General features: G+C 44.7%; 1 protein-coding gene across 1 annotated transcript; it reads left to right on the plus strand.

The window, feature by feature from the left end:
- LOC118077672 (trichohyalin-like) lies at nt 1-6768 on the plus strand. Its single transcript, XM_035101370.1, has 2 exons — nt 1-6057; nt 6424-6768. The coding sequence occupies exons 1-2, from the start codon at nt 1-3 to the stop codon at nt 6766-6768; spliced, it is 6402 nt and encodes a 2133-aa protein (XP_034957261.1).
- The last annotated feature ends 4482 nt before the right edge of the window (nt 6769-11250 follow it).

An 11250-nucleotide genomic window follows, 5' to 3' on the forward strand; every position in this document is an offset into this window, starting at 1 on the left:
ATGGATCCAAGAAAAGTTCACAGTGACACACATGACCAGGTCAAGCCTTACTTGAACTTAGCTAATTGTGAAGATCGACTCTTCCTTCGGGAATCATTAGAAAACATAAATAATTCCTTACCACAAACAACAAACAACATTTGTGCAGGTGAGGCTGGTGATAAGCTTCTGAAAGATCCAAGCAAGGAGAACAATTCTAAGACTTGTAGTGAGGAAACGGAACCATGTCGGAAGAACATCCACGAACTGGGATGCAATAGCCTGAAAGTAACTGAAGAGATGAGGAATCAAATCAATGAAAAGTGTAAGGAGGCTTTTGAAGTCCTAGCTAAAGGTGAACTTCAGAAAGCAGTTCATTTGTTCACTGAAGCCATTGAGTTGAATCCACACATTCCTAGTTCCTACATTAACCGGGCCAATATCTTTATGCAGTTGCAGGAGGCACAGGCTGCCGTTAAAGACTGTGACATAGCCATTGAACTGAATCCCAAATCAGCAGAGTCATTCAGACTGCGAGGGAAAGCATTCCAGAATTTGGGGCGTTGGGAAGAGGCAGCCTGTGATCTTGCTTTAGCTTCTAGACTTGCGTATGAAGAAGAAGCCAATGCTGTGGTAAGAAGATTGAAGTTAGGGTTTCAAAGGATTTCTGAGACACGTGCAAAGTATGCCTTAAGATACAAGGAATCTGAGTTACTGGAGCAGGTTAAGAATGTAGAAGCAACTTCAAAGGATGATGCAGAAGATCAGACAGAGAAAGATTTTAGCACACCATTGGAGAATGAAACAGCAAATGGCAAACTAGATCATGAGGACGAGTTCCAATACATGCTAAATGAAAATGTGGAGACAGTTGAGATGTGGAAGCAAACCAATGAAAAAAAAGAAGAAGCCTTTGATGCAGTGGAGAAAGGTGAACTGCAAAGAGCCATTGAGCTGTTCACTGAAGCTATTGAATTAAACCCCCGGTGTGCCAACTTGTATGTGTGCCGAGCCAGTACCTTTCTAAAGCTGCGTATGCCACATGCTGCCATAAGCGACTGCAATCAAGCTATAAAAATAAACCCTGATGCAGCATTACCATATAAGTGGCGTGGGGGGGCATTTCATCTGTTAGGATACTTGCAGGAGGCTGCTAAAGATCTTTCTTTGGCCTGTCAGTTGGATTATGATGAAAATACATATGCCATGTTGAAGGAGGTAGAAGCAGAGACCCAGTCATTCACTCAATGTTGGAGAAAGCATGAAGAAAAATGTAATACAGAATCGTTTACGGAAAAGATGGAAATGATGAAAGACACCCTTGTGGGCCCAGAGAGTACACAGGCAAAGTTTCCATTGAAAACACCAAAACACCAAGAAGAACAAGCAAGGAGTAAACTCTCCAAAGAAAAGGAAGTTCCATATGATCATGCCCAAGAACATGAACCATTTATTCTTTTTCCAGAGGAACAATGCAAAGCCTATCCTCTGTATGCTGCAGAAGAGGAAAAAGGTCAACTCATAGCACATGAAAAATACGAAATATCTGAAGTTCAGGAACTACAGATTCAGAAGGGAACTAAGTGTGATCTTGAATGCATTAAATCAGAGAGTGAGGAGAGCGAATTGGAAATTGATACTGAAGAGGTGATTGAACCAGATGAAGATGTTCCTCAAGAGATGGGAGATGAAAACTTGAAAGTAACAGATGAAATGCGAAAACAGGCCAGCGAAAAGAAAATAGAAGCTATTGATGCAATCAATAAAGGTGAACTTTTTAAAGCTTTAGATCTGTTCACTGAAGCTATTAAGCTAAACCCACACCTTACCATTTTATATGCAAACCGAGCCAAGGTCTATTTGAAGCTTCAGAAACCAAATGCTGCAATTAGGGACTGTGACAAAGCCATACAGATCAACCCTGATTCGGCTCAGCCCTACAAGTGGAGAGGAAGAGCATTGCAACTACTTGGTTACTGGCAGAGGGCTGCTAAAGACCTAGCCTTGGCTTGCCAATTGGATTATGATGAAGAATCCTATGCCATGTTGAAGGAGATACAGCCAAAGGCTCAGAAAATTGCCAAATACTGGCGAAAGCATGAGCGGAAACTTGAGAAAAAGAAGTACAAGGAGCTTCTGGAAAGCCTTCACAAAGTTTATGAGAAGCATGAAAGTATACTAGCAGGGTTAGAAAGTGATGGCAAGGTAGCCACTGAAGATCGGAGAAGGGTTTGGAAGGAAACCATGAAGGAATGGCAGGGAGTCAGACACACCGTCTTGAGGAAACAGGAGGGAATGCCCCAGGAAGAGGTGGGAAGAAGTCTGCAAGAAAGTATATGGATACAATATAGATCTTTTGAAGAGCAGACTGATGAACAAGAAAACTTTCAGCAGAAGCTACTGGAGGAGCAAGAAAGAGTTCAGCACAAGGAAGTAAAATACCAGGGAACAGTCCAGCAGAAAGAGATGGAGGAACAGTTAAGAGCCCTTCAGCAGGAACTTGAGGAAAAGCTTAGAGCTTATCAAGAAGAACTGGATGAAGAGGAGAATTCTCTGAGAAGGTTATTAGAAGAACAGGAAAAATCGCATCAGAAGTTACTTAATCAGCAAGAAAAAGCTTACAAAGTGATCATAGAAGAGCAGGCAAAAGCTCAGCTGCTAGCTCTGGAGGAACTAGAAAGAGCTCAGCAAGCAGCTCTGGAGGAACTGGCAAAAGCTCGACTGACAGCCCTGGGGGAACAGGAAAGAGCTCAGCAACAAGCCCTGGAGGAAGAGGAGAGAGCTCTGAAAGCTCTGGAAACTGCTCATAAGCAAGCACTGGAAGAACAGAAGAAAGTTCATGTGGTTGCCATGGAAGAACAGAAACTGGCACACAAAAAATCTCTAGAAGAAAAGATTATGGCTGAGGCAGCTCTGGAAGAACTCCAGAGAACTCAAAGGAAGTTTCAAGAAGAGCGAGAAATGGCTGAAAAGAAAATAATTGAAGAAAAAGAAAAAGCTCAGAAGACCCTAGAAAAAATAGAAAGTGCTCAAAAGAAGGCTGTGGAAGAACAGGAAAGAGCCCAGAAAGCCCTAGAAGCTCTAGAATTAGCTAATAAACAGGCTCTGGAGCAGCAGAAAAAAGCTCAGATGGCCATCGTGGGAAAAGAGCAAGCACAGAAAAAATCTCTAGAAGAAACAAATATGTCTGAAGCAGCCCCGAAAGAACTATCAAGGGCTGAAAGAAAGGTCCTGGACAATCAGGAAATGAAAGAGAAGAAAGCAATGGAAGAAAGAAGGATGCTTCAGAGAGCCCTAGAAGAATTAGACGTTTCTAAGAAGAAGGCTGTGGAGGAACAAGAAAGAGCTCAGAAAGCTCTGGAAGCTCTGGAAAGATCTCATGAGCAGGCACTGCAGGAACAGGAGCAAGCACAGAAAAAAGCCCTTAAAGAAAAGAAGATGGCTGAGGCAGCTCTAGAAGAACTCTCAAAGGCTCAGAAAAAGATCCAAGAAGAGCAGGAAAGGGCTGAAAAAAAAGCAATGCAAGAAAGACTGACACTTCAGAAAAGACGAGAAGAACTAGAAACTGCTCAAAAGAAGGCATTGAAGGAACAGGAGAGAGCTCAGAAAGCTCAGAAAGCTCTGGAAAGAGCTCATCAGCAGGCACTGGAGGAACAGAAGAAAGCCCAAGTGGCAGCCATGGAAGAGCAGAACCAAGCCCACAAAAAAGCTGTAGAAGAAAAGAAGATGGCTGAGGCAGCCATGGAACAGCTCCTAGAGATTCAGAGAAAAGTCCAAGAAGAGCAAGAAAGGGCTGAGAAAAAAACAGTGGAAGAAAGAGAGGTACTTCAAAAGACCCAAGAAGAATTAGAGTTTGCTAAGAAGGCAGCCCTGGAAGAACAGGAAAGAGCTCAAAAAGCTCTGGAAGCTCTAGAAAGAGCACATCAGCAGACACTGGAGGAACAGAAGAAAGCTCAAGTGGCAGCCATGGAAGAACAGGAATTAGCACAAAAGAAATATCTAGAAGAAAAAAAGATGGCAGAGGAAGCCCTGGAAAAACTCTTGACTAAGGTTCAAAAAGAACAGGAAATGATTGAGAAAAGAGCAATGGCAGAAGAAGAGAGAGCTGAGAAGACTAAAAAAGAATTAGACATTGCTCAGAAGAAGGCCCTTGAGGAGTTGGAGACAACTAGAAAAAAGGCCAGGGAGGACCAGGAAAGAGCCCAGAATGCTCTGGAAGCTCTTGAAAGAGCTCATAAGCAGGCACTGCAGGAACAGGAGCAAGCACAGAAAAAAGCTCTTAAAGAAAAGAAAATGGCTGAGGCAGCTCTAGAAGAACTGTCAAGGGCTCAGAGAAAGATCCAGGAAGAGCAGGAAAGGGCTGGGGAAAAAGCAATGCAAGAAAAAGGAGTTCTTCAGAAGAGCCGAGAGGAATTAGAGATTGCCCAAAAGAAGGCACTGAAGGAACAGGAAAGAGCTCAGAAAGCTCTGGAGGCTTTGGAACGAGCTCATAAGCAGTCATTGGAGGAAAAGAAGAAAGCCCAGGTGGTAGCCATGGAAGAACAAGATCAAGCCCAAAGAAAAGCTCTAGAAGAAAAGAAGAGGGCTGAGGCAGCCATGGAACAACTCCTGAGAGTGCAAAGAAAGTTTCAAGAAGAGCAGGAAATAGCTGAAAAGAAAGCAGTGGAAGAAAAGGAATTACTTCAGAAGGGCCTAGAAGAATTAGAGTTTGCTAAGAAGGCAGCCCTGGAAGAACAGGAAAGAGCTCAAAAAGCTCTGGAAGCTCTAGAAAGAGCACATCAGCAGGCACAGGAGGAACAGAAGAAAGCCCAGGTGGCAGCCATGGAAGAACAGGAATTAGCACAAAAGAAATATCTAGAAGAAAAAAAGATGGCAGAGGAAGCCCTGGAAAAACTCTTGACTAAGGTTAAAAAAGAACAGAAAATGACTGAGAAGAGAGCAATGGCAGAAGAAGAGAGAGCTGAGAAGACTAAAAAAGAATTAGAATTTGCTCAGAAGAAGGCCCTTGAGGACTTGGAGACAGCCAGAAAAAAGGCCAGGGAGGATGAGGAAAAAGCCCAGAATGCTCTGGTAGCTCTTGAAAGAGCTCATAAGCAGGCATTGCAGGAACAGGAGCAAGCACAGAAAAAAGCTCTTAAAGAACAGAAAATGGCTGAGGTAGCTCTAGAAGAACTGTCAAGGGCTCAGAGAAAGATCCAAGAAGAGCAAGAAAGGGCTGAAAAGAAAGCAATGAGAGAAAAAGAGGAAGTTCAGAAGCCCCTAGAAGAATTAGAGATTGCCAAAAAGAAGGCATTGGAGGAGCAGGAGAAAGCGAAAAAAGCTCTAGAAGCTCTGGAAAGAGCTAATCAGCAGGCACTGCAGGAACAGAAGAAAGCCCAGTTGGCAGTCATGGAAGAACAGGAACTAGCACAAAAAAAGTCTCTAGAAGAAAAGAAGAAGGCAGAGGCAGCCCTGGAAGAACTCTTAAGGACTCAGAAGACATTCCAAGAGGAGCAGGAAAAGGCTGAGAAGAAAACAATGAGAGAAAAAGAGGAAGTTCAGAAGCTCTTAAAAGAATTAGACATTGCTCAAAAGAAGGCCCTGGAGGAAAATAAAAGAGCTCAACACAAGGCCTTAGAGGAAAAAAGAATAGCCCAGCAGGCTATGGAAGAGCTGGAGAGAGCACATGCTAAGTCTATAGAGGAACAGCAGAGAGCTCAGATGATGGCCTTTGAAGAACAGCAGAAAACTAAGATGATGCATATTGAACTGGAGGAAACTCGGAACAAAGTGTTGGAGGAACAAGAAAGAGCACAAAAAAGAGCTGTAGAGGAACAAATGAAAGCTCATCATATTATAGAGGAATTGACAAAAGTTCAAAAGTCAGCTCTTGAGGAACAAGAAAGAGCTAAAAAGGCAGCCCTAGCAGAGCAGCAGAGAGCCGAGAAGATGCTTAAGGAGCTGGAGGAAAGACACAGAAAAACCTTGGAAGAACAGGAAATCATACAGAAGAAGGCCCTTGAGCAACAAGAAAGAGCCCATCTTGCAACAGAGGAGTTAGCAAAAGCTCAAAAGTCAGCTCTTGAGGAACAAGAAAGAGCTAGGAAGACAGCCCTAGCAGAGCAGCAGAGAGCCGAGAAGATGTTTAAGGAGCTGGAGGAAAGACAAAGAAAAGAACGGCAAAGAACACAAAAGAGGACTGTTGAGCAACAAGAAAGGGTTCGTCTTGCTATGGAGACATTGGCAAAGGCCCAAAAGTCGGCTCTGGAGGAACAAGAAAGAACCCGGAAGGCAGCCCTAGCAGAGCAGCAGAAAGCTGAAATGTTGCTTAAGGAGCTAGAAGAAAAACAGAGCAAAGAACGGCAAAGAATACAGAGGAAAGCCGTTGAGCAACAACAGAGGGCCCATATTGCCACGGAGGAATTAGCAAAGGGTCGAAAGGCAGCTCTGGAGGAACAAGGGAAGGCTCTAAAGAAGGCCCTGGAAGAACAGAAGACAACTGAAAGGGGCACAGTAGAATTGGAGGGAGCAAAGAAAAAGGCCTTGGAGGAAACAGAAGCACAGAATAAAAATCCATCACAAATTCAGGAACCTGCTTTTAAAAGGATTCATGAGGCGTGCAAGTTCATACAGAAACTGGGTGCTATTGAGCCAGAAGCAGCTCATAGAAAGCTCTGTATTGAGCAAGGAAAGGCTCGCAAGAACCTAGAACAGAGAGAACACCAGCAACCACAGAAGGGCCTGGAACATGACAAGAGTTCACGAAGACCATTTTCAGACTCTGTTTTGGACTTTTTCCAAACAGATTAAATTCCAGAACTCTGATCCTGAATGAGGGTTAGGGAGGGGAAAATATGGACTGAATTTGAAAGTCATCTGCAGGTACTGTGTTAATGAAAGTAAAACTGGGAAGGAAGGAAAAAAGAAGAGAAATGTTTCTATTTTTAAAGTGTCCCCATACACACAATATTTTTTTAAAGGATTAAATCATTCCTGTCCACACAGCAGCACTGGGTCCTCAAACAGATAGTCATGAACTTAAGCATATCTGGCGCCGTCTTAAGTATATCCGGCACCGTGGTGCAAAGATCTCTCTGGCACTGCCCCCCCCCCATTTCCCAGAGTTGTCGACCTTTTGACTGGCGGGGTGGTATGACGTAGGCCCAGGACTCCTGTGATGCAGGGGGCAATAACCAGAGGCGTAGCAAGGCCACCCCACCCTAGTGGACTCCAGGGAAGCTTACCAGATGCCACATAGCTGCTCAGAAAAGGAGGGGTGTTTTCTTTCTTCCTGCCTCTCAGCATCCTGTCCAGGTCCTCCACACCAGGCGTCAGCAAACTTTTTCAGCAGGGGGCCGGTCCACTGTCCCTCAGACCTTGTGGGGGGCCAGACTATATTGGGGGGGGGGGTTGAACAAATTCCTATGCTCCACAAATAACCCAGAGGTGCATTTTAAATACAGTGGTACCTCAGTTTATGAACACAATTGGTTCCAGAAGTCTGTTCATAAACTGAAGCGAACTTTCCCATTGAAAGTAATGGAAAGTGAATTAACCTGTTCCAGATGGGTCCACGGCATTCGTAAACCGAAAATTTGTAAACCGAGGTGTTCATAAACCGAGGTTTCACTGTAAAAGGACACATTGTACTCATGTTAAAAACATGCTGATTCCTGGACCATCTGTGGGCCAGATTTAGAAGGCGATTGGGCCGGACCTGGCCCCCGGGCCTTAGTTTGCCTACCCATGCTTTAAACCCAAGGCCAATCCAGGAAAAGGGAAGTCAAAGCAACAGGAGGTAAACAAAGTGATCTTCTTTGCTGCTATTCCTGCATCGCAGTGGGGTTGGAGTATATGACCACACTGGGTCCCTTCCAACTCTACGCTGCTATGATTCTAAGGCAGGGAACGGCTCTGAAAGTCAATATGCTATACATTTAAAGCACCCCACAAAAGAATCCTGGGAACTATAGTTTACAATCTGCACTCCCCAGCACACCCTTAGCAAACTACAGTTCCCAAAATTCTTTGGGAGAAGCAATTACCTGTTGCTGGAAACCACAGGATTCCAGAGAGCTCTTGCGCTTGCGATCTGCTTGGGGGTTTCCCACTGTGAGAACAGGATGCTGGACTAGATGGGCTTCATCTAGGCCATTTTATGAACTTAAGTTGTCTTCTTAAGCTGCTGCTGGGGATGAATTTAATACAAAGTTTGGACTAGAATCTTGGGTTATTGACTAGAATCGGTACTCCGAAATCTTGTGGTATCAAATAAGGACTAGAATCTTGCATACTCCTAATAATAATAATAGGCAATGATCTGTTTGGGGCTTGGTGGCCCCAATACTGAAATGAGTCCTGCATTGGAGAACCTCCCTTCTCCCAGATCCGCATTTGTTCTAAGGGGGTTAATAAATTCCTGATTCACCCCTTCTGATTTGCATGATGTGAGTGATTTTCTGGTGGTCCTGGGCCATTGCATTCAGGCCTGCTCTCCACCCCTTCTACCCAAGAACAGAAGAAGAGTCCCGCTGGAGCAAATAAGGAAAGCCTCTCCTTCTAACCCAGCATCCTGTTCCCGACAGCGGACAGCCTTGACACCGCTCTCCTTGCCCCATGGAGAATTGCTAAGTGAAAGGCACAGGGTGCGGGTGGGGAGATTTCACCTGTGTCCCTGCTAAAGAAATAACTTGGGAGAGAAAACCGAGCCAAGAGACTGTCCCACAGTGAGGAGGGAGGACAAGGAGACACCCCCGAGACGAGGGGAGGAAGAGGCTCCCTTTCCATCGCAAATCAAGCTCCCGCACCTACCTTTAAAACAATGGAAAGGGAGCCTCTTCCTCCCACATCGTCTTGGGGGCGTCTCCCCTGTCCTTCCTAATATTTTCCTCTGCTCAAATGCTTCCCTACCACCCGTGGCAGATTTATTTATTTATTTATTTATTTTAGAAACACAGAAATGTTAGATATTGGGGGGGGGCACTATGTTCGTTTAGATGTGGATGAACAGAATATTTAAGGAACGATTAGAAAATGGGTAAAATAAAACAATTGACTTCTTAGGTTGAGTATTTTCAAGATTCATTCTGATTCAAATAAACATTTCAAACCCTTCTCTAGGTGAGAGCCTGTAAAAAATAGCTAGCCTCTTTCCCTTGCTCCTTTCCTCAGTCTATATGAGGTAAAGGTAAAGGTAAAGGGACCCCTGACCATTAGGTCCAGTCATGACCGACTCTGGGGTTGCGCGCTCATCTTGCATTATTGGCCGAGGGAGCCGGCGTACAGCTTCCAGGTCATGTGGCCAGCATGACAAAGTCGCTTCTGGCGAACCAGAGCAGCGCACAGAAACGCCGTTTACCTTCCCGCTGTAGCGGTACCTATTTATCTACTTGCACTTTGACGTGCTTTCAAACTGCTAGGTTGGCAGGAGCTGGGACCAAGCAATGGGAGCTCACCCCGTCGCAGGGATTCAAACAGCCGACCTGAATGGCAAGCCGTAGGCTCTGTGGTTTAACCCACAGCACCACCCGCGTCCCTAAAAACACATTTAAATAAAGTGAAAAATCAATAGGCTTAGGAGTGATTAACTTGGGTTGGGTTGTGGCCAATGTATAACAATATAATCCACCTTCCAGCTACCAGGGTTCTGCTTTTTACATGAATAGAATGTGTGTTTTTATTTAAAATGCATCTCTGGGTTATTTGTGGGGCATAGGAGCTCATTCATTATTATTTTTTCAAAATATAGTCAGGCCCACCACATGGTCTGAGGGACGGTGGACCACGGCTGAAAAAGGTTGCAGACCCCTGTCCTATACTCTGGCATATGAGTTGCCAACATGATTTTATTTGTTTACTAGCTGACCCGGTCACGCATTGCTGTGGGTTTTTTTTGGGGGGGGGGTATTGATGTCATTTATGTTTTGAATGGTAATGGTTACATTGTAGGGAGAGAATTGCCAATTGTATTATTGAGTTAATTCTGATCCTATGGTTTGCATTGCCCCCCCCCCAAATATTCCTCCTAAAATGCTTCTTAAAATGCTTTCCTCTTTGCCTCTATGCCTCTGTGTGTCAAAGTGCAATGTAACAGTGAGACTTGCTATCAAGGCTAAGAGCTGACCTTGTCTGGATCACAGAAAAAGGCTTATCAGTGGACGCACGTCCAGCCTGATGCTGAAAGCTGCTAGCTTGATGCATAGTCGTATTGAAGGCTTTGCTGAGGCATCATGTGTTTATGAAAAGGACAGGATACGGATCTTCCTTATATGTACTTGTGACCCCCTTGCATGCGCACATTTACAGAGGAGGGGGAAAGGAGCCCAAGAAGTGTATAAGAAGCTTTGCAAATTTGTGTTTCTTTACTCTTATCATGAAACATGGATCACCGAGAGTCCCTTAAATTTAAGGATTAAATTATTTCTTTGAATTCAACCCCCGGTGTCATTATTTACTGTCTCTGTCCTGCCTGGGCACAACTTAAAGGACCCTTAGTAGCTGATAAGGCTACAACATAACTTGTTTTTGGTTAGTGTTTCGATGTAATATGCTTTTCCAGATGTATGAACTTTGTCCTTGGATTTGTTGTTTTAATTATTTTTGTTTTCTTATGATTGTTTGCTGTGCCTGACTCAGGGTCCTTGTTTCCCAGGAAAGGGGGAGGATGTGTCCATTCCCCCCTGGACTATGTGGTTCCCCCCCCCATTGTTGTGCCTCATCCCTGTGTTTACTCCCATCCTGTAGTGACCCATGAGGTATCCGTCCCCCCTCCCCCCACCCTGTGGCTCCCCCCACCCTACGTCAGCCCATGAGCTATTTGGGCCCCTCCTCCCCCCACCCCCCACCCAGGGCTCCACTCGAATAGTATTTAAAGTATTTAGATAGTATTTAAAGTAGAGTAGAGGCCTAGTTTGTAGGCTGTAAAGTAGAGCCAAGGCCTAGTTTGTAGGCTTTAAAGTAGAGCCAAGGCCTAGTTTGTAGGCTTTAAAGTAGAGCCAAGGCCTAGTCTGTCGGCCTTGGCTTGGGCTAGTATTTAAATGTGAGCCGAGGCCTCCACCCTGTATCTCCATTCCTTGGCCCTGGCCTGACTCTGTGGGTTGTTGGGTAATGGCCACCTTGGTGGTTTCAGTTGCTCGGTTGATGATGTCATTATTTGGTGGCGCCCTTCAGAGATTCTGCTGGTGACAGCGCGCGATCTGCCTTTCTATTGGATGCTGCTGGAGTCTTCAGACCTTCTGCTGGTGATGTCTAATTTGGGCATAACTTTTTGTGTTTAATCATTATTTTAGTTGT

Source organism: Zootoca vivipara, chromosome 12 (assembly GCF_963506605.1).
Source record: "Zootoca vivipara chromosome 12, rZooViv1.1, whole genome shotgun sequence".
Classification (NCBI taxonomy): Eukaryota; Metazoa; Chordata; class Lepidosauria; order Squamata; family Lacertidae; genus Zootoca; species Zootoca vivipara.

What these genes read in the sequence shown, in the direction of transcription:
- LOC118077672 (XM_035101370.1), top strand. Translation starts at nt 1, where the DNA reads ATGGATCCAAGAAAAGTTCACAGTGACACACATGACCAGGTCAAGCCT. An exon ending in CTCTTGAGGAACAAGAAAGA is followed by an intron (nt 6,058 to 6,423) that starts GCTAGGAAGACA and finishes GAACAAGGGAAG; the next exon opens with GCTCTAAAGAAGGCCCTGGA.